Source organism: Corvus cornix, chromosome 3, assembly GCF_000738735.6.
Source record: "Corvus cornix cornix isolate S_Up_H32 chromosome 3, ASM73873v5, whole genome shotgun sequence".
Lineage (NCBI taxonomy): Eukaryota > Metazoa > Chordata > Aves > Passeriformes > Corvidae > Corvus > Corvus cornix.
The window spans coordinates 56,008,988-56,032,755 of record NC_047056.1 but is presented as its reverse complement, the minus strand read 5'-3'; the positions used below and the strand labels follow the sequence as shown (position 1 = coordinate 56,032,755).

The 23,768-nt window shown below is 37.4% G+C and overlaps 1 protein-coding gene across 1 annotated transcript in view; it reads right to left on the bottom strand.

Moving 5' to 3' along the window:
- SYNE1 (spectrin repeat containing nuclear envelope protein 1) overlaps window positions 1-23,768 on the bottom strand; it is a 294,515-nt gene that overhangs the window by 99,297 nt on the left and 171,450 nt on the right. Inside the window, 17 exon segments of the mRNA XM_039568730.1 lie at window positions 1,389-1,532; window positions 2,795-2,977; window positions 5,058-5,180; window positions 5,895-6,080; window positions 7,382-7,519; window positions 8,982-9,164; window positions 11,558-11,710; window positions 11,909-12,064; window positions 12,303-12,468; window positions 13,964-14,226; window positions 15,074-15,292; window positions 16,294-16,438; window positions 17,084-17,421; window positions 17,598-19,758; window positions 20,551-20,575; window positions 20,578-20,815; window positions 22,467-22,643. Coding sequence (XP_039424664.1) covers window positions 1,389-1,532; window positions 2,795-2,977; window positions 5,058-5,180; window positions 5,895-6,080; window positions 7,382-7,519; window positions 8,982-9,164; window positions 11,558-11,710; window positions 11,909-12,064; window positions 12,303-12,468; window positions 13,964-14,226; window positions 15,074-15,292; window positions 16,294-16,438; window positions 17,084-17,421; window positions 17,598-19,758; window positions 20,551-20,575; window positions 20,578-20,815; window positions 22,467-22,643 — 4,998 coding nt within the window.

Sequence of the window (23,768 nt, the reverse complement as noted above, 5' to 3'; positions counted from 1 at the left end):
GTCCCTTCAAGTTTTTACATACAGACTTAAACAGGGAATGTGGTAACTGATACTTTCTTAAATTAGTAACACACATAACAAACATCTTCACAGACTTGACTTTTGAAGTAGTCTAGTAATATACAGTTCAGAATATCCACTTCATGTTATGCTATTTCACAGGTATTTAGCAGAGAAAACATGAGCCAAAAATATGCTTATCTCAGTCTTTCAAAACCCCTTACACCTAAATGTGGAAAGCTTGCAAGTATGAAGTCTGTCCATTCTGCCTGATGCCAACACGGACATTAGCATAAAGCTGCTATCTTCCTGCAGATGTTTAGGACCACTCCTAGCTACTAAACTTGCTCAAATTCACATGAAACTTCAAGCTGCCCCATTTTTAATTCCTTCCTGCCTGCAGCACCATTCCTTCCTCCAGCAATATTACCCTGAATCGCTGAAGTCACTCCCCTGCATCTGCTGTTCCAGAACATTTGAATAGAGAATAGTAGCATTATCAATTCAATACTAAAAAACCAGAAGTATTTGTTTATGCAAACTGCTCTTGAATTTATACTAAGCAACTCCTGTAACAACTGGATGGAAAAAATGAGAAACACATGTAACATTAGGTTATATTACACAACAGGAGGGATAGCTTTAATTCAAAGATAAAGAAATGGTGCCATCTGGTGCCAAAAGTGACACAAAGAGATTTTCTATCCCAAGAATTACACAACAGACAGGTGGAGGGGAAAGGGGCTCAGGAAAAGCTCTCAAGACAGCACAGCAAGAAGGCTGCACAGAGACTATCCTGACTTATGATCCATGAGTTTGTGGGCAGGACCCGCAACTCCAGAGCACAAAAATCTTCCCAACAAAGACTTCTTTAAAGAAACCTTTGGAGTGAATGGAGCAGTTTTCCTCCAAATCTAGTATGGATTTCCTTTGACTCAAGTCTCTTGGTATTCTTTACAGAATGCCACTGGGATGAAAATGAGCAAGTACTTGAGGATATACATGCGCATATGTACAAGTACTTTAGGATATACATACGTACATATGGATCACCAAACTAGTTGTGATTATCTGACAAACTGCTGAACTTTGACTTCTGGGACACTCCTCACTCAAGTTCTAATGTTAACTGTCCCTTAATTATGCAATGCTTTTGTTTATCATAATGCTGTCCGAAGGTTAGGATATACCTAACGGAATGAACAAATGAATTCTCCCCATTGTACCAATAGCAGGAGTTTCCTATCTGGTATTGTCTATCTGCTCAACTAGCCTTGAGGAAGTCTGAAAAGCAACTCAGCTAACTTATGACTGTTGCTTATGAAAAGTTGTTTGGGTCAGTGAGCTGCGACCGAGCCCGAAGTTTTGATGCATTTTGGCTCTCATACCTCATTACGTGAAATCTGGACCTGGAGTTCCTGGATGTTGCTGGTTGCTATTGGCTTGTCTTGGATCTCGCGATGGGCACTCTCTATCATCTGCTGCAAATGTTTCATTTCTTGCTCATATTGCTCGTATTGAACCACAGCTTCCTAGAGAAGAGAAAAAAAGATTGAGTGTCTACATGAAAATTAGTTTTTACTTAGTCTAAGCATGACAGATCTCCCTACTGCAGTGGAAAAAATTTACATCTGACACTCACATCTTGATAAGCAAAGCAGGAGTATAGTCAGGAAAAGGTCTATTCATAAATATTGTGAACTGCAATGATTTGAAAGGTTTCGTTTATTTAAGTACTTCCCAAAACCACAGTCCACATAACCTGGTATTTTAGATTTCCAATGTAAGGTACTATAACTTCTGATTCAACAAGTGCCTGAACCAAACATACCGACAAGAAGATAGCCTTGATTAGTCTCATGGTTTTACTATAAAGCATTTTCATTTGCTTTTTCACTTTAGGTGTTCATTTATGACTATAAGAAAAGCTTAGATTTTACAGAAAATTCAACTGGGAGAGGATTATGAAGATTGATTCAGATAATTATCCTACCAGTGTAGTATCAGTTCTTTCTATTATAGATGCATGAGCAGTTTGTCTAACCCATTTTTAAAATTTTCAGTGTGACACTGTAACCTTTCTTGTATTTAGGTACCATTAATTATCCTTATCATCAAAAGTCTCTTCTGTTATCTAACTTGAAACTTTGTAGTTGCACCCTAGCCTATGGAATATGCTATGTATATTCCTATCACTAAGTAGCAGAGAAGAAAAGCTTATTCTCTTCTTTGGAAATACCTTTTACATGTTTAATTATAAATGCAAACTATCAAAGAGAATCTAGTTTACTCGTATTTAGCAAAACTTGAAAATACAAATTTACTAGATGTTGAATGATTCCAAAATCAGGAAACAAATATATATATAAATTATAAATAAAGAAAATAAAAATAATTATTTTTATACTAGAAAGTTATTTAATTAACTCAATAGTTTTTATGCAATCTTCAGAAGCAGCTGACGTTGTAATATTATACTAATTTTATTAACTGATCATATATCTTATAAAATTAACCCGCATACAATTGTGTATTAGTTATTTGTCTAGTTAATCCTAACAGCATTACAAAAATCATAGCAGTATCAGGGAGAGGTGAGAGTTTGATGGGTAAATCAACAATTAACACGGTCATGAATATGAAAATCAGGAATAACTGAGACTTAGTGGGGAAATTCCTAATGATACTATGGAACAGAGGAATGCACAGAGACAGGAAATTCTACGTTTTCATCACAGTTTGGATGTCACTGTTCAAGTTCCTCTGAGTAATTCATGGCTGGAGTTGCACTTGCCTGCATGATGTTGCACTGCTGAATGGCAGTGTGCTGCAGGCGGCTGGCCTCCTCCTGGAGCCGCAGGGCACTGTGGCACATGGGCAGGCTGGTGACCACCTCCTCAGGAATCCTCAGGGCACTCTGGCAGTCTTGTACTGCCTGAACTTTTGGCTTCAGTGACTCCATTTCACACAACAGATGCTAGAAACAAAGTCAGTGCCATAATAAGCCAGTTTTTCAGAACCATCAGAGCACTTCATGCAGCTAAAGACAAATAATGGTATGCTCAAGCAGTAAAGGAAAAATTTTGTTACCTATTTTTCAAATTGAATGTAATTAGACACACTTTCTCTGGAATTGCTCATGGTGAAATGAGAATTCTTTTAAAGATTACTTACGCAAAAAGCCCATATATTACGTATAAAAATAATTAATGAAAAAGCATAGTAGTACCTATTTCTAAGTGTCTAAGTAAATAAAATATTTCTATTAACAGATTTGAAAAAATAGATTTACAAAATCCACAAATCAAAGCAGCACAAGAGTAACTTATCTATACACGTATCTCAGTGTTAAAATCTGAGTGGAACTCACTGCTGGGACACAGAAGCACATTTCCAAAACACCAAATGAATCCCACTGTATTCACAACCTTCCTTTGAAAACACAAACCATGGCTGAAAATGTTGCTTAAAATTCAAAAGACAATCAAACAGAAAGGAGCACAGCTACACAGAATCCTTTTTCTTTGAATAATCACAAGCTGGATGCCTTTGTTAATAGTGCCTATTCCATACACAATGTCCATTCAAGCTGTCTGTTCATATGCATGAGAAGGGTCTAAGTGCAATGACTGGAGAATAGATTTGATTACCATTCTTTTTATCTACAAAGGAGGAGTTCTAATGTATGTACAGATAGGAAAAGAAAAAACAAAAAAATTAAAAAGGAAAAGGCAAAGTTTATAAAAAGGGCCTTAGCACATTAGAAAAAGACTTTAGATTCCATAGATATAAAACAGCTGGACAGTGAGGCAAACTGGTTATCTCCCTTCCCCTATACCACATTCAGAAGGATAGCTAAGTGGTCTGAAGTGCATGCTGATGAGAGGATTGTGGTTTGTTTTTTATTTCTGCAGTTTCATGACATAGGGTGGATAATCTAACCAGGGTTTCGGTATAATGACATATTCCTCAGACAGCACAGGTGGGGCCTCTCCTCTGCCAGGCCCCATACTGCTGGCAAAGGGTGTTTTTATTGTGCAATCAGCACCCAGAAGCACCCTGGGGGCTGTGTGCCACCCAGGCACTTTCCAAGATCCCCCCTCTGCTCTGGTGAAACAGGTGGAGAGGGGCTGCAGCCCCTTTCTGTACAAAAGAAACTCATACTGTGAGATCTGCTAGAGCCAGGACAAAGAATACACATAAAACCCAGTGTAAACTCCAGGTTCCTTTATTCTTATGGTGGGTGATGTGTTTCACTTACACTCTTTAAGGCCACATTCTGAAATCTGTTCTCAAGTCCCCGGAATAAAGACTGCATATTTTAATGAAAAGGAAAAGCTGTGCAAATTTACCTTTCTTCTGTATGTTTTTCTGCACATTTTAATCCTACAGTGAACCTGCTGAATCCAGTTTTCACTGGCAGACTGAGACAGTTAAATCTCCATATTAGCTTGCAGAAAGAAACATGTCTTAAGAAACTCAGAAAGCAATAACTTACCTTATTTTTCCTGTTAAGAAACTGAGACCAAACTAACAAACTGACAAATCTCCATAGCAGATCAAATGCAATAGAGAAAGACACAATATGTTATGAAGATAATTCAACTAAGCATGCAAAAATGTAACTGGGCTTAAGGAAACCTGAATTGTGTCCTAGTGTTCCAGATTACTATTGGAGAAGCTAGCAACAAACTATATCATTGCATCTCTATCTGCAAAAGGATGGTAACAATCTAGACCTCCTTTTGAAGTACTTTAAGAACCTCTTGACCAAAAGCACTAGATAAGAACTGGGCTTCATTACAATTATTAATATGGATTAAAGGGATTGGACGCACACTTGTCAGAATTGCATCATAAAGAATTATACTTCAACCATTCCCTCTGAGGGAATGATTCTTCTTGTTCCATCCATTATTTCCTTGGCAGTAATTTTTGGCTACAATCTGAAAGAGTGACCCACCTAAGAAACACAACAATCAGTCTCATCAACACTCACTATCCTTTGTGTAAGATCACACTATTCAAATGCTAACATTGAGGTCCTGGTCTTTTACCTGTCTGTGAGAAAGTTGCTCTTTCAAGCTCAAATGCCCAAGCTCTGGAGAGGTCAGCATGGCTTGGGCTTGCTCCAAAGCAGCCTGTAGGGCTCTCAGCTCGATTTCAAATTTCTTCATATCCTGTAACGTAACACATTTGATTCAGGGATGAATAATAAGAAAAAAAGAAATCACTATAAATATATCTGTCTGGATTTTGCAGTTACATCCCCCTTACATATGGTGCAAAAAAACAATTCATAGTTCTGACAGTTAATTTTAAATGTTTAAAATATTAGATAAAAATACCAGTCATATGACAGTCTAGAAAAAGGGATTGCAAAGGCAGAGTTATTTTTTTAAGTACTTCAATCTCAAACACAGCATATACTTTATAAAACTGAAAAAGCATGTTCATTCTTTTCATTGCACTCCTTTGTAGAGGTAGGCCTTACACTATGGAATTCTGGTCTGGTCCAGTACTGATCTAAATTAATAAATAACAGCATTTAGATATCATTTAAGAGAAGAATAAAGGAAATAGCAGAACGTAAGTGTCAACAAATGCACTTTTCAAGTATCTAAACATAGGGGCTCAGTGCTATTTGAGACACACCATTATCCTAAACATATCCATCCAGAAAAGGCACTGAAAACAGGACCTGCAGAAATCTTGTGCCCATCTGAATCAGCACCTGAAGGCAGTATCTCGTACAGCGCAAGACACCAGACTTTAGACAACACAGTCATGCCCTGTATAGACCACAGATTATCTTCACTGCTAATAATCTCAGTAATACGATGCATACACCACCCTAGTTGCCAGCTAGACTTAGAAAAACTGCTTTCATTTACCTTGGCAGCATCTTGGAGGTTTGGGAGCTGCACTTTGATAACCTGCTGCAATTCCTCCGTCCGCCGCCCCAGTTCCAGCACTTGCTGTGACATTCCTTCAGTACAGTACACACTTGCCAGGTAATCAATCCTCTCGCTCATGGCCTCAAGATCACCATGAATCTCTCCAGACTCATCAAGAATGCTCTAGATGGAGATATAAGCAAACTGAATGTCAGGTTTGAGACTCAATGACATGTATCTTTTAAGGATATTTCTGTTCTGCAAACTCTTCAATGTGTACCCATTTATAAGCCTAAGTTCCTCTGATTTCCTGTAAGGCTTAGGCAATATCCTTAGTTCTGAATGTATGCTGAAGTGCTTCAGCTTATATAGACTTATAGAAACAAAAGATTAAGTCATGAAGCTTCAGCAGCTGTACTTACCAATACATTAATTTTAGTGTTTTCCTATACACACTTGTGTGTAAAAATATAATATATGCAATCTATGGAGAAGATCTGTTCTGGAAGCCTGATGCACTTAATAGAAAGTAGCAGAAAGCACTTGGGTGCAGCGTTATAGCACGGCAGGAGTCGTTAATGCTGCCTAAAAAAATCGCTGCCGAAGTATTGTGTGGGATGGCATTGGTTAAGCCTGTATCATCAGATTTTGAAGTAGGGAAAAAGCCATAGCAAAACCAAACCAGAAATTCTATCTCCAGCTTTCCTCAGGATAAATTGCCTGGAGGTTCCTATTCAGAACACAAAGTGTGACATACTACACTGCACTAACATACGACAACGCAACTGACAATTAAGTAATGTATATATAAAAACCATAATTGATGTAGTCTTATTTTGGTATTATTGATACATGATTATCTTATGATACTTGGATTTCTTTCACACAGTCATGTAACACCAGGCAAGCTTGAACTTTATAAAAATGTCCCACTGATCGCACACACACATTCCACACAGACACACACACAAATTGCACAATTACAGGGACAGTAAATGACTCTGATGTGAAACGTTCACAAAGCAATTGGAAGAAACTCTTCCATTAGGCATCAGTTTGAGAATATTTGGTATAGAACTCATTAGCTGAGAACAAAGGCTCTTCCAATTTAGCATAAGGGAGAAAGAAAAAAACCCCAAACTGAAAATCATCTTGGATTAACTAAAGCTTTAGAGTATGAGCTGCAATAAGGTGCTTGGTGTGACAGAATCACAGTGTACAGACACATTATTCAGCCAAAAGCCTCTGTGAAACCAATCTACTTGAGTAAACATGGAGATGAACTTTGATTCACATGTTTTTATTCCACAATGTATTTTTATTTCAGTCTTCAAAACAATTGTCCAAAACCAATTAATCATTTTTAAGGCTTGGAGGAACAGTTAAAGAAATCTTTAGCACTTTAGGAGGAAGTAGAACTCCATTACTTCAAAAATAACTTCTTACATACACTGCCTTTTAAATTTCATAGCTCACATAATCACCTGGTAGGCTTTAAACTGATCACGAAGCTGAGAGGAAGAATTCCATGTTATACTACCATGCACTAGGATATTTGCTTTCTCAATCCATTTCAATATGAACTCCAGCATCTCATTGTATTCTTCCAAGTGTGAAGCAGCCTGGATAAAAGAAAAATTTACTTAAGCCTAAGATGTAATTTTGTACAGTTCTTAAGAGGATGAAAAAACTAATTTTATTTCCTTCACTATTTTAACCTGGGGATCATTTTAACAACTTTTCCTCACTGTTTTATATAATTTCTTATGTATTTATGGAGTTAAAATAGGTCTGTTACCAGTTTTTTTGGGGAAAAAAGGCACTGTAAGAATGTAGGTCACACTGGGAGAGTCCATTGATGCTCAAATATATCCCTAGAGGGTACACTCCCTGTGCATATTTTAGCCTCTCATGTAAGTTCCAAAATACCTCCTCTTTCAGTTTATGGCTCAATTTCTTATTTTGATATGTCTCTTTCCATTCTTTCTATTCCATCCTCCAAATCACCTTTTTTTTTAACAGTCTGCTTTGTCCACTCAGTCTGCCATATTTCCAAAAAATGAAATGCTACACTATTTCAAAATACAGGACAGAAGTTCTGCTTTCTGATTAATCCGATTTCTATTTAGCAAAGTACTCATAAGTTCCAATTTTCAGCAGGAATAATTTCACTGATGTTCATGAATTTCCTCTTAATAAAAGATGGATCAAATCCCAGATGACCAAACTGTATTTGCAAGCAGTTTTCAATACCGATCCTTTTTCACGATAAGTGATTTCTTAGTGCTGAACAAAAATATCCTAACATTAGATCCCTTTACCAAGTACCTTTGACTGAATTCTTTGATAATAATTTTCTATCTCTTCTTAAAATTTTTTTCAGGGAAACTGAAGAGAATATCTCAAAGTTTTCTTTTTCAAGCCCTACAGAAGCATCCTTATGTGTGTAGAAAAGAGAACTCATAAATTATCAGGGTATTGATGGCAGAACCATAGAAAATCCAATTATTTTCTTTTAGCAAGAGTTTTTTTGGAATAAGAACAATTAGGGGAACAAAAAAGGAGAAAGAGTTTCAGGGACTTTGAACCACAAGGGATGCATCTTTATGAATGCCAAAATGTTGCATAAATATTATGCATTATCAGGGCCATTGTATATAAGCTTTTCTATTGAATCTATAAGTTATATTCACCCTCTATGGATTGAGACTAGAACAAAATAATTTTAACTTTTTTTTTTTTTTAATGCTGCAAATATAGGCAACAGTGACAAAACAGAGACCCTGAAAAGCACAATAAGATCTGGCATGCTACTGTTTTGAGATCTATAATCTTTTTAGGGCACCAAAGGAACTAACCAGCAGGTGACTCATGCAAGAGGGTGTTAAAGCAGCATCACAGAATTATTTCACCCTCTGATTTGACCTGACTGTGTCTCTTTGGAATGTGATGCAAGCCCTGACTAATAATAGGCAGATGTGTCAAGGAATGTCCCTTCCGGCATTACTACAGGAAAATAAATGAGATGTTTGCATGCTCCTTCTGCTTCTGAGAGGAAACAGCAGAAAGGAATGAAGATCATACCTGACTGAGCTTGGCTGCTCTGTACTCAGCCTGCCGTATGGTCTGCTGGTGCAGTGCAGTGAGTTTCCCTATCCTGTTAGCCAGCTGCTTAGCCAGGGGTACGTTCTGCTCTGCAAAGTCCTGGACTGATGCATCTAATTCCAACAGCTTTATATTGCAGCTGTCCAACTCTTCACCAAGGATCTAGACAGAAAAACAATAAAATCAGTGATCCAGGAAGTGTTAGCTTTCTGCTTGATTACTTCTAGTCCAACTTGAAACTTTTATCCCTGTCCAAAGTCTCCATAGTTTGTTCCATTTTTAAGCAGGAAAGCGGAACAGCAGGACGTTTGGTCATCTCTGAAGTATGTGCTGTTACTCTTTCTTCTCTGACTTCCTGGCTGAAATGGATAACTGTTCTCCCTGCCATAGCCAAAGACTGAATCACTTCAGTGTGACATCAACTGTTCTCAGGCATCTTTCTGTGTTCGTTTCTGAAATGAACTGTCAGCACAAACTGCCATGACAAGGATTTTATTTATTAGAAAAGGAGTTTGTTTTATTGCTGTCTTAAAATATAACTTTATAAACTCATAAAAATGTAGTTAGTCATTAATGGATTATGAAAACTTAAATTTTCATTTGAAACTTGCATTTTCGTAGCATGATCTTGATGCAGGAGCAGTCTGATCATGCTAGACTGTTTCAACAGAAACAGAGTTTAAAATCAATTTTTCTTACAATATTCATAAGTATTTTGAAAAGGAAGCCTAAAAAGTTTTCCATATTTCTTAAAGATTTATAGTAAACTTGTGGGCTACAGTTTCTTGAGGAGAGGCTACTGGTTATTTTTGTATTTGTCTTTTATATCTTAGCTGTTAAAAATCCATGGGTTTTGTAACATAAATAAAATAAGTCACAAAATCGCAGAACAGGTTAGGTTGGAAAGGACCACAGTGGGTCATCTGGTCCAATCTCCCTGCTCAAGCAGGGTCATCCTAGAGACCATGGCACAGAATTGGGTCCAGATGGTTCTTGAGTCTCTCCAGTGAGGGAGACTCCACAGCCTCCCAGGGAAATCTATTCCAGTGCACGGTCACTGCACAGTAAAGAAGTTCTTCCTCATGCTCAGGTGGAACTTCCTGCGCCTCAGTTTCTGCCCACTGCCTCTTGTCCCACTGCTTGGACGAACATCCTACCCTCTCTCCAATTATTTCTACAAATTTAAATTGCAATCATTCAGAACACTGCTCTAGCTACAGGTGCTTCAAGGAGTTACTTCAGGCTCTTCAGGTTAGGGCTGTCCTGGCAGACACATCTCAGAGAGCAAGTTACGATCAGTCGTTATGATAAATCAGTATTATTCCACGAACTTGTCGACATGTCTACATGTAGACACAAAGACAGATGTTGAACTGCTCATCTAAATACAAAGACACACATATTTCAGCAGGCATAAATAAATGTACTTACTACAGATATTCTGCAGAATTTTTGTGCTGTTTGTGAGGGAAGGATCCATTTGACTTGGGTCACATGGATTTAAAACAGATTTTTATTTTATTTTTTCACGATCAGTTTCAATGTTAATATAAAAATATTTACTGCTGTAACCAAAGCCAACCCAATCTCAGGAGTATCAGCTAAATGCTGACATAAAAGCTGTTGGAACGTTACTACATCTGCATTGACACAGAGCTTTCATTTATGCAACACGGGAAAGCAGATTTCACTGGCTTTCTGCTTTCTTACTAGAATCAAGGAGATACACGAGGGATATAGTTCAGTGACACTTCCTGCAAAGCAAGCAGTATTTTGGAACATCTTGAGCATCTCATGAAAATAAACAGGTAATTCATGACATACCAGTCATGCTAAATCTCCTATTTATGCTTTGCTTAATTTCAGACAATAATTCGGTCCAATTTATCTTTCCATAGTTAAAATAACAAACCAACAAAAAACCCCCAAACCCTCAGCCAACCCCTCTCCCACATCTCCTCTCCCCAAAATCCCTTACTCTCATATGATAATCCTAATTCGGCCCTTACACTTCAGTACAGATGATCTTTTCTTAGTGTTGCACATAGCTAAGATTAAGAAAACCCACGAAAAGAACCAGGAGTCCCCTGCATTATTCTTAACTGCATAAGTAGTACTTTACCTCATTATTGAACCAAATGATGTGAGGTGGACTACAAGTTAAGTAAAATTTATTGATCTACTGATCATAAATAAAGAATGATCATTTCAGTACAGAGAAGAACAAGCAGCAGTTTGGAGGTTCCTTAGGCTTTCCAAGATTGGAGTCATACTCATTATTTAAAAGGAACAATGAAACTTTGTTTACCTGACTTTAGCGGTCAGCTACTTCCTCCAAATTCTGTTACTCACTCAAGACCCTGTGTGAGCCAGTTTGCAAAGACTATAGCTTTAAAAATCTCATCAGTCAACCCTTATTTCTGTATAATTCTTTTGTTGAAGTACACTAAAAAAATGTGTCCTGCAAGTCTTCACAAACAACACTGTGGTAAGAAGTGAGTTTACCAGTTCAGAAAACTTTATGGCATAACCACATAAGGAAAGCCTTGTCTTACCTTTTGTTCAAGTTTAGCTTGTGCTATATCATTTGTTTTCTTTTTCAGTTTGGAAAGAATGGTATTTAGTTCATTTGCTATCCCCTGGATCTTCTGATCAAACTCTTGATTCAATGTTTTTATTTGCTGAGTTTCTCTTTCTTTGGTTTGAATCTGTCAACAATAAGAATTAAATTCAGTAATCAGAAATCAGTCCTCCTTAAAGGAAATTAACTTTCATTTAATTTTAATTCCAAGGATGAAGGTAATAAAACTATTCTGTGTTGCTACAGTTTGGCCACAGCAGGATACCAAGTTATAAAGCCTAATGAAGGGCTATAGATCTGTTATGCCTTATCTACTGCACTTTACCTGATCCTGCACAGTTACAAGGGCCAGTCCAACTTCTGCTAAATGAAGAGAGAGTTCAGAAGGCAAAATGGTATAAAGCCCCAAGTACTTATTCTGTTGTTGTTCAGCCAGTTTTTCAACAGCCTGGCGATGAGTAGTAACTTCACCAAAGAGAGACTAATGACAGAAAAAACAGTATTGTTAAGAACAATGAGAATACATCTTAAATATCTTTAAAATAAAATATCACAGTCCATGATCTACTTCATGCATTATCAGTTTGTCCAGTGGGTTACTCAAAAACTCATGAATATAATCTAATTTGAATTTGTGTTAGTGAATATTTATTAATATTCACTAACAGATTAAAATGAAGATAAATATTGCAATTTAGAAGTTGACAGATTTGGTATACCTGCAACTCCTGAAGCTGAATGTCCACTTCTGCATCAGGGCTTAATAAATATTCTTTTGTTTCCTGGATCCAGGACTTCACAATATTAATCTCTGCTTCAACCTCCTCACGCTCCTTCAGCTCCTGTTTCACCATCTTCACACCCTTTTTAACTTTCTGTTGCATACTTCAGAAAGAAAGAAACAATAACTATTTGTGAAGAATTAAGCAATGTCTAAAAACATTGCTTTGTCAAAAAATACGGAATAATAAAGATCATGATTGATGGCACCACATCCAGAAAAATAAATTTAAGTAAATTAAATTTTTCATGTCCATTCTTTGGGTTTATGTGTTTGGACATCAAGCACGCAATTCTTTTGAAAAAATGCAAATGTTTACAATAGAAATCCCTGCATCTGAGCTCATCACCACAGACTGCCCTGAATGTCAGTGGAGGAAACGGGCAATTGCAGGGCACAAATTAGGATTATTCATTGTCATTCTAAAATAAACTTCTAAAATAGGTCAGAAAAACGGCATCTTATGCTTGTTTATTTCTCTACACTAATTAGAGAGCAAGACTTAATCTGTCCTGATGGTAAAATAACATGACATAAATTCCACTCCTATTGATGGGATCTGCACTGGCAGAATACTTAGCCTAAATTATGGATCAAATATCTGAACACGGACTATTTCCACACTTCCACTAAGGCAGAATTTCTGCACTTTCCTCAAGAACTTGAATCTCCTGTAAAAAATTACACCTCTTTCAAAGTTCTATTGGACTACCTGTAGCTCTTATACAGATGACATGGATCTTACTTTGATATTCCCACATTTATGTTCGCATAGCCTTTCATTGACGAATCATGAGCAGGAGGTCATCACAGACCCGGTATCTTAGAAACCAATTCTATGTGAAAAATGGAGTTGTAAAAGTGCTTGCATCTACACATACAGGCATTGCTATTCCACTCTAATCATTTATACACACACACAATAAACTTTGCACAGGCTTGGTGCAAGGATTCCCATTCTCTACCTCTCTCCCTTTTCCCACTGGGGAGATCCAGCTAATGGCATCTTAGTGTAGTTATGATGTAGGTATGTGTCTTGAAACTTAACATAAACTTCCTATTTTCTACACGACAGGGAGATGTTTTAGATTTAGACAAACATTTGCATAGCCACAAGGTGAAATGTTAAGGTATGTTTTGTTTGCATATGCTCTAAATTCCTCTGTAAATGTCATACAGGACCTACTTTTGATACCTAAGTGCTTCAAACAAGGGAAACAAAGTGATAAACTCATCAAAAGAGGATACAAAAAGATAAACGGGCACTGTTAATATGAGAGGCAATGGAAATGTTTAAAATCAGTTATACATTTAATGCAGTTTTATGCAGCTTTTATGTAAATTACTATTATTATGCAAGGCGAGAAGTACATATTCTAAAATGCATATTCCTTCTGATGGAAATAAAAAATAATGTAAAAAAGGTATTTCAAAATTAATTAAAAAATTTTAAATTAAAACTGATGCTTATTTTAAAAGTAGTAACTAATATTTATTTAAGCGTGGTAATTGCTAATGATAAAAATAGGATACATAAGCTCTTAATAATGAACTGTAAGGTACCATTTTTCTAGTGAATCTTTTAAAATATTGCCTTACTTGTGGCATCGATCTTGCATTGCTTTGATTTCTTGCATAACTGGTAGTTCCTTCTGAGATGGAGGCTTTACTTCCACATCCTGGAGCATGCTAACAGCATGCTGTTTGAGCAGGCCCAAAGATGACAGCTGGTGGTCCACCTCCAGCAGGAAACTGCTGTGGTAATCCAGGAGTTCCAGAAGCTCTGTCTTGGATGCCTTTTCCACGGAGCTTTCTGGTAAGCGACCTTGTAGCTCATCTATAGCTATGGTGGCTTTCTGAATCTATGGAAATAAAGAAGCTAGTACAACTGACACCAAAAGGTGCTAGACCCAGTGCTGTACATTTAGATTCTATAAAACTGTTGTGGTATAGGGCTTGTGCTCTTCTGTGCCAGATCCCTTGCTCTTCACAGGGCATTAGGACTTGCTAAGGGACTTTTTTTTGTCCAGTTATGGGTGGCTTGTTATATTTTTTAGCATTTATTATATTTATTGCCATAGGAACTAGAGCTCTACCCTGGGGCACACACATATTTGGCACAAGTCATATGTTTAACAAAATGATTATCCTCATTCCCAGAGAACCTGCCACCTGGGCATAAATAATGGACAATGACAGATAAAAGGAGTCAGATAGGATATAAGGGGAAAAAAAGAGACATATGACCAATGAGCATTGTCAGGCACTATCATCAACTGCTTATGCTTAAAAAGAGCAACTTCATACTCTTCAGGGAAAAAAGACAACAAGAAAAAAGAAAGAGTGAAGAAAGAGAGAAAAAACAGAGATACAAAAGAGAAGAAGAGAGAAGAAGAAAGAATAAAAAAAAAAGATGTTGACATAATCTAGAACAGAACACCTGAGGAAAGGAAACAGAGAAGTAGATTCTGAAGAACCACCAGAAACCAAAACAACTCTATATGTACTATACATGTATGCATACAGAACAGTCCAAACTTTGGAGGCAATGATTCTAAACCTGGATCTTCCATAGCTGTGTTTTGCTGACCTGAGGAAAGAAATCGGTTATTCCTGCTATCAGTTTTCTCTACCACAAGATGATTAATAAGGCAGCATCATGAGTGTAAACCTATGTACAAAGGAGGATTTACCAGGACTAGAATTTACCTTATCATTAAAACTCTTCCATTCCTGCACTGCATCTTCCAAAATTTTTTCTTGTTCCTGGGCTACATTCCGGAGCCGTGTCCAGCGCTGCCAAACTGTTGTCATGGATCTACTTATAGATGCCTTACTGGCATCATTGCTGATTTTTTCCAGCTGCAAAGCCTTTTCTTCTAGGGCTGTGATCTTCTCATGGAAAGAATTCACTACGGACACGAGAGTCTGAAAAAGCAAAAATAAGCACTCTTTTCCCTTCCTACAAGACAACTCATTACTATTCAACATGCAGGTAGATGAACAGCTTCCATCCACTGCAGACGAGGAGGAGGTACTGTATGCTGAGTGAAGTGGCTAGATCTCACTTTATTTTTATAATTATTATATGCAGTATTTGAGCTACAGCTACTTGGTCCAAAATCCCTGTCTCTGGAAGCAGCACAAATCTGGAGTAATCAGCTTTTCCCTTCCTTGATATCCCCCTCAAGAAGGATGAAAATAAGCATTCAGGGTCCTTCTCATAGCAAAGACTGACTTCTAAAAAGTCTAAAAATGAAAGAAGAAATTCAGGTGTTTAAGTGTACATTTATGTCATGTTTATCTTTAAGGACATTTTAGATGCCCAAGGATTTGAGGACATTCTCATGAAGCTGGCAGAGAGGACATTACTCTTAGGAGAGATTCTTGATTTCACAGAGACACAGCTGGCAGCATGTCTGACTGCCTATATTAAGGCAATTGGTTAGTACCCTAAACACAAGAAGAGAAAGTAATTTTTAAAATTATATTTCTTGCTTTTAGACTAAAGAAGAGTTAATATTAAACTCCAACTCTTCCTGTCCTAGTAAAACTGTTTCATGTGATCCAAAACTGTTTCATGTGATCATGTGATCATGGATGTTTCTATTGATCTGAGTTGCTTGTAATTTTGGGGTTTACAGACCCACGGCTTTTAGGAACCTCCTGACTCTTTGCACTTCTCTACAGTCATGGGCACATAGAGAGACAAGCTGAAAAGTGACTAAAAATACCTGCCTCAATCACCACACAAACAAAATTTGTGTTTTGCACAACACAAAACATCTCTTGGTGTGTTATGACATAGTTAAGCGCTACAGGTAAAGATGTAAAAACTCAAATTCATGTTACCACAGATAGGGACCTACATAATATACATTCATTTTCACTTGACATAGAATGATTTCATGCAATTATCAGTACCTTACCTTATGTGTTAGCAATTTCTCTTCTGCTTCATGAGAAGAAGCAGCTTTAGCTACTGAGAATTCAGATAATTTTTTCTCAGCCTCATTCATCACTTCAATAACCTTCTGCCTTGATGTCTGGTACTCCTGCCACTCAGAAGCACACCTTAAACAAATACAGTTCCAGAAAGAACAACTTAATGCAATATAAAACCATTTGAAAATCAGAAATATGATTGAACCTAGTTTTCAATGTAACTGCTTAGTTATGCTGTTACACAGTATTTTCCAAGAAACAGAAAGATTATTGGGAAACAGCATACACAGAAACATATGCTCCAGATTTTCAGATATGTGCTTCACAGAAACCACAGCCGGGCATTTAATAGCCCTTATTTGACTTTTCCTCAGAGACTGCCTATGTGGTGTTTTAAACCTACCCAAACGTATGGAATTCAGAACATTCAGGAATAATAAGAAACATAGTTATGTTTTTTAAAAAGGTATTTCCTTTTAGTTCAAAATGTCTGCTTCAATTTCATTTGTTTGCGCATAGATCTTGTGTCAGGTGAAATATAGAATTATTCCCTACTCCTCTTCTCCTTGCTGTTCCAAGCTTAATATAATTCTATCAGAGCTTCTTTAAGATCACACAACTAGTCAGTCAAGGGTAGAAAACAGAATCTAGGAGCTCTGAATCCCCAATATAAAATTCTTTCGTAAGTAGCACAAATATTAAAAAATTTCAATTAATTTTCAGATTCTTCAGAAGGAAGAGGAAAAAAAAAGAAGAAGAAAGAATATACCTTACCTTTGTAACCGCTCTTGCTGGCTTTTGGCTTCTTGCTCTGTCCCTTTGGCTTTTTCCTCCAATGAAGCTACATTCTGTACCAGCTGTTCCCTTGTTGAGGCTTGTATAAAGGGGTCTATCTCAGACACAAGGCCTTTTAAGTCTTTCAAATGATTATTGAACTGACTTTCTGTGCTGAAAAATTCAACGTGGTTCCTTAGATTCTCCTCAGAGTTCTCAACATCTAGACCATTTCTTGCTAACTGTAGAAATTCCTGAGCATCTTCCAGCCAGTCATTTGCTATCTGCATCACTTGGTAGTACCTCTGGCAGAGGCTATATACTTTATTTAAGGTAGCCTGAAATAAAAGGGAGAGTCACGAACATAAAATCACAGTAACCTGTGTCATTTAAAAAATCCAGATAATAGGATTACTGAAATGAATCTTTTTGTGATGATTGTAAAGATCAAGCCACAGAGCCATCTTTCTGAGCTTTGTGACTGACAAACTAATGACAGTTAGGGTGCACTAACCTGTCTCATGTGTATAGCTTCTTGAACTTCACCATCCAGTTCTGCCAGCTCAGCAAAAGTGTTTTCCAGGTCAGCAGGTATCAGCTCCTTTGCTTTCATATAGCGCTCTTTCTCTTTATTACTCAGTGCATTCATTATTCTGAGGCTCGACTGCACTTCTTCCTGATGTATCTGAACCTTTCGGATTTCTTCTTGGATGTTTTGCAGTTTGAGGTCCAAACTTAATGCTCCATTAAGTTCTGTTTTCACCCACCTCAACCAGTCGAGTGAACGGCAGATTTCTGTCTTGAAGTCTATGCTCTGCACAAGTCTGTTCTCACACTCCATCACCGTGTCAACAATGGCAGAATGCAAAGACTTCAGCTTCTCTTGCCAAGCCTGAACTTGGTGATTTGTTGTCTCACATGCAGATGAGTCGAGCTGAGGAGAAAGGGCTTCTAGATGTTCAGTTATTCGCTTCAGAAGACTTCCTGAGTCTTGCAAGCTGCCCACCAGAGAATGGTATATTTTCAACTTTTCTTCTATTGGGAGAGTTTCTTCGTTCACCTTAATCTGCTCCTTTTTCACTGTCTCTAGCTGTGCTTCAAACTGCATACACATCTTCTCATGCTCCTGGCATGCTTCTATTGTGTCTTCCAACAGGTTGATTTTCTGTTCTATTTGCCTCTTCAACTTGTGATATAGTGTGGCAAGTTTTAACATCTCATCTGGCTGCCAGGGCTGGCCAGTGCTTCGAAAGGCCTCCTTCTTCTGGTTCAGTTCATCCACTGCTGCACCAAGGCTCGTTGCTTCACCTAAGAGATCTCTGTAGGCCTGCTGGAGTGACACAGCTTCTTTGGCTGAAACAGCAGCTGGAGCTTTATCCATGTTAGTAAACTGGTCTTCTAGCTCGGTTAGAGCTTTACTTGTCAACTCAATTAAAGAGACATACTCTTTTCTGGCATAAATTGCTTCCTGAACTTTATATAATTTTTCTTTTGCCAGAGCAGTGACAATACTGAATTGCTGAGGAAGACTGTTAAGTTTTTCATCTAGATAAGAATGATCCACTTCATTAAGTGATGGTAGGACTTCTTGGCCATCTCTTTGCAGTGCAAGTAGCAGATTTTCATATTCTGGAGATTGTTCAAGAATCTGTTGATATTTTGCCAACTGGCTGTATAGCTCAGTGTCAGAATTCATTACATTGACTTCTGGGAATGTGACAATATCAGCTTGTTTTAGCCAATGGCAAGCTTTATCCAGATCTTCTTTGAAGTATTTCCTGGAAACACTATTTTTCTCCAGTTCTAACAATCTCTGGTTACACTTTTGTAAAACCGTGTCATATACATTCTGTAGTTCTTGCAGTTTACCTAACACTTCACTCTTCTCTTGATTTGTTGCTTCTTTCATTAAATCCCTTCCTTGAGCCCACAACCCTGTGACCTCATTTTGATAGGCCTTCAGATTAGCCTGGGTATTCTTACAAGTCCTGATCTGTTTATTCACATCTTCTGGCAACAGACAAATATGTTCTGGAAACATCACCTTCTTCTCATGCTGGTGAATTTGGTTTGTAGCCTGGAAGACTGCCATGAGAAACTGGGTCTTTTCAGACAATGCCTTATTCAGGTGTTTTCTCCTCTGGCCAACCAGATCACTGAGACAAGCCACATGGTGCTGTGCATCAGAAACTGTTTTCTGCAGTTCTTGCCTTTCATTGAGCCCTAGGTTGGTCATCACCCTGTCAGCATCCTTCACAAGCATCTTCAGAACAAGCTGTTTGGCTTCAAGCTCACTGCAAATGGTAAGATGATCCATGAGAAGACTCTGAGCCATATCTGGAGGAGGGCTCTGTTTAAGAGCCTCTGAGACACTAGGTTGCTGCTCCTCTGCCCATTCCATTAGTTCCTGAAATTTGGAATGCACCAAGCTGAGCTCTTCTAAGGTTGAAACAGAAACTTGAATTTTCCTTTTGACAAGGTCCTCCAGCTGAGTCCAGCGTTGTTCAAAATGACTGAATTGCTCCTTTACTAATTCTTTGTCGTCAAGATTCAAATGTTCTATCATCTTCTGTTTCTGATCTTTCAAATCTTCCAGAGCAAGTCTCCTTTCCTGTAGAGCAATTGCCAGTTTTTGCAAAGCTTCAAGGTGCACATTTGTACTTTCAGCATCAGACCTGTTATTAAAATGGACAGGAAAAAAATGAGTTATTACATCCAATTTCAGCACAGGCTTGAAAGAGAGGTCAGAATTAATTATAAGCCCACTAAATACTGAAATCAATATGATATAAAGACCTACAGTTTTCACATTCACATGAAGGCAGCAGCCTTGAATATTAATTAAAAAACTCTACAAATTTATTCCTTTTCCTTTAATCTGCACTATGGTCATCAGGCTGACCATACACATTTACATGAATACTAAAGAGCATACTGATTATATTGCATATAAGAACAACAACAAGTACTGAGGTCGAAGTGAATCTTGTTCCATGACAGTGACAGGACCAGCAATACGCTCAAAATTTTCTCACAGCTGGTGTGTTTATCCTATGCAAAGCAGCTGCAAATATTTAGCAGTAGTTACTAAGCTTTAATATAATAGTATAGTAGATATAACACAGTATTACAATGAAAATGAACTGATGAATGAACCATGAACTCATGAACCACCACAAATGAAAGAGTTCAAATAATAGTCAACATTGTTGAAATATCAGGAAATGCTATACCCTGAGATGGGATCAATCAGTACTTGCCTTAAAGACAAACACTGAAGATCTGGTCGCTCAAACTCTCTTTATCTCAACAGAAATGATTAATTGCCTGATAATTAAGAAGGGCGGTGTGCTTTTAATTAAGCATGCAAAAAGGAATTTTTAGTGGCTCCCACTTAGAGGCACTCTGTAAACAGCTCTTTCAGCATATATGCACACTTTGCTTTGTGCATGCTACTCCTTTTTTACCTAGCTAGGTTGTCCCACTCTTTGTGAGCTTTTCCAGGAAAACTTCAACGACATTCATGCGATCATGGTAATCCCTTGTCCTCTGCAGATCCTCCTCCCTCTGCATGAGCAAACTATGTGCCTGAAGGCAGAGGTCCAGCCACTGGTTGCTCAGTTCTCCTATTTCCTTGTGTTCAGGTGATTCCTGTCCTTGGGTTAGTTTGTTCATCTTCTCAGTCACAGAGGTGAGAGCTGACTGCTTAGACTGCAACTTCTGACTGAATTCCTGAAAAAGATACAAGTAAAAACCAATATAATATCATTCCCTCAAAATTATAAAATGGAATTTAAATAAAAGCTCTGAAATAAATAAATTGTATATGGACTAATTATCTGCCCAGGCAAACGCTCTGCAGATGTAAACTGGAAGAAGTATTTTCACTCCTCTCCAAATCCTCCTCCCCACCTTCTCAGGTGAAGACAAGTTGGTAATAGATGCTAAAGCAAATGAGAGGAGTTTCCAAGAGCCAGTGATAAACAGAACTTCTGATCAAGTCACATCCTGTTGTCCAGGCTTCTGGACTAGCACAGCTCCCACCATACACTAAAACATGCAAGATAGTCTTGAATCTCACAAGAATAATTCATTTTCCTAGTACTGTGACTAGCTTATTTTTTTCTTTTTCATTAGAGACTAAAAATAGGAAGCAGAGTCCATGAGTCAGCGAGCCTCCATATCCGTACTCTGTATTGTTCCTACTTCTGTAACAGCAACTGTTACCAGTGTCATTACTGAAACAAAACCATGGATTAACCTAGGTATGACTGCTATCTGAGCTAATAACTAGTAACTAAAAGAGTTCATCTGCATACACATTTCATACCAAAAAAGAAGTCAGAGAGATCACAAAAAGAAGAATACACAATATACTGACAATTAAAACTAACCAAATATTTTCCAGCCTTTGCACACTGTCTAAGGTAAATACAATCTTTTCCTAAATTCTAGTTCCAATAACTGTAACTAAACAAGCATGCCTATCTCCAGCTCTGCCTCATTCCTCTTCATGAAGGCTTTAAATGGAGCTAGGCATCTTCCTTTACCAGGGCAAATTATTGGAAAAAAAACCACCTTGTACCACATCTAACAGTACAGAAGGTGTCTCCCTTTCATTATAATCCAAAGCTTCTGACTGAAAGAGTGAAGAAATAGAGACTCCTTCAGCTTTCTGTTCAGATTGTGCTGAGGCATCTTCAAAGGCTTTGACTTTGTTCCAAAGTGTGAGTAGAACAGACATGGAGAGGAAGTGCTAACTCTTGGCATACCAGAAAAGGAATACAAGCAAAGCCGAGACCAAAAATGCAAAACTCAAGTATATAATAATTTAATAAAGAATGATCTTTTTGTTAAGTTACTGGTTATGATGTATACAGAAGAGTCATAAAATGTTTCTCTTCTGGAATGAGTAAGTCCTGAAGGCATTTGTCTCATTATTTAAATTGGATTTCTGCCATACCTTTTCTTAGAGATCAGCAACATCAAACAGTTTTGCTGACTAATTTTGAAATACTTCTAAACTATTCAGAAGTATAGAAATCAAAGAATTTAGCAAGCACAGTTTGCAAATCTTATCTTCAGGTCCACTGTGATCAGCATTTAGTCTACTCTAAAAGTGAAGGCAAATCAGACCAGTAGGCTGAAAATTGTCAATTATTTAAAAAACAAAGCCAGAAAAATACTATAATGCAAATTTCTGCTCTCTGAATCACCCTGTAGTATCAATAAGGAAACACTCTTTCCTCTATCTTCTCTGCTCTTGCTTAGAGCATTTTAGCCAATATATGCAGTATGTGCACACAATATGAATCATAAAATAATATCAGCCAAAGGATGAACTTCTTCCTTACCTTCTGTTCTTAACCAAAAGTCTCCTTACCTTAACCTGGAGCACCATATTCTGGGCAATATTTAGCTCCAACTCTGCCCTTCTCCTTTTTAAATTCTGTAGTTGTTGATCCGCATCCTGGAAATATATCCAGAGCTCAGCCTTCAATTGTTTGATCTCTTCCCAACCTTGAGACAAATACTGTGAGTGCATTATCTGTTGCTCAATCTAGAAGAAAAGAAATGAAAAGGAGTAGGAATGCTTTAATGCATCTATTTTTGGAGAATGGAGGATGAATACCATTCCTCCTCTGAGCACAATACTGTACTAAAGCAATTTCTGCACCAGATTCTGAAGGGGCTAATATTATCCACAAAAAGAGTCTTAACCTCCAAAAGTCACAAAAATTGTACCTATCAAAGGAAATCCATGTGGAAACAACAACAACAACAAAAGAAATTAATTATCATTCACCCTTGAGAGAAGCAAGTATGTTTATGAGTGTGTATTTCAATGTTCTCAGTCCTCTGTTAAAGCTTAAATTAATTGTATAATATACTGCATGCTAAGAATATTGTTAGAATGTAGCCTACATAAAATTTTCAATTAAACACTTCCTTTTAATTTGCTTAGCCCAGTTATTCTAACTATATGCCTCTACTAAATGCCAATAAGAAGAATGCTTACTAGATCTGAGCCCGTCAATCCTCTTACACCAATAGTGACACAGCTGCTTTTGCTCTAAATACAGCAGTCGGGTGTCTTTAAGGTTTAGACACTCAACCAGCTTAGTATATCTCAGCACTACCATCTGTGATTTCTTAAAAATGTTTCACTGCTTTATATGTCAGAGGAGGATCTTATTCTGAGTTTGGGATCTTTCTCAGCAATTCAGTACTTGGACTGCCATATTTTCATGGGTTGCTTGGATTTGTACAATTTGCTTTTCTGGTATGGAGTACTGTTACTGTATGTATCAGATTTTTACTCTTGTTAGAAGTAGTTTCAAAACTCTGGTCGTATGTCTGTGTAAAAGAAACTAAATTTTTCATTCATTATGAGGAATGCTCATAATTCTTCTTTCCCACTAACTTAGGTTTATAGCTCTATTTTAAACCTAAGCATTAAGAGACTTTAGAACTTAAAATTGAGGAACACTTCTATAAATTAATATGCTGAAATAGATGCACTTTGATTCATGAATTGAACCAGCATAATTTTATGATGATTACTATATTAGTAATATATTAATATAGGTCAATATGAACATCAGTCTATTGTTGAATAAATAATAACAAGAAAATATGTCTGATTTAATAAAATACAGAGAAGATTCGACTGAATTGTGTTTTT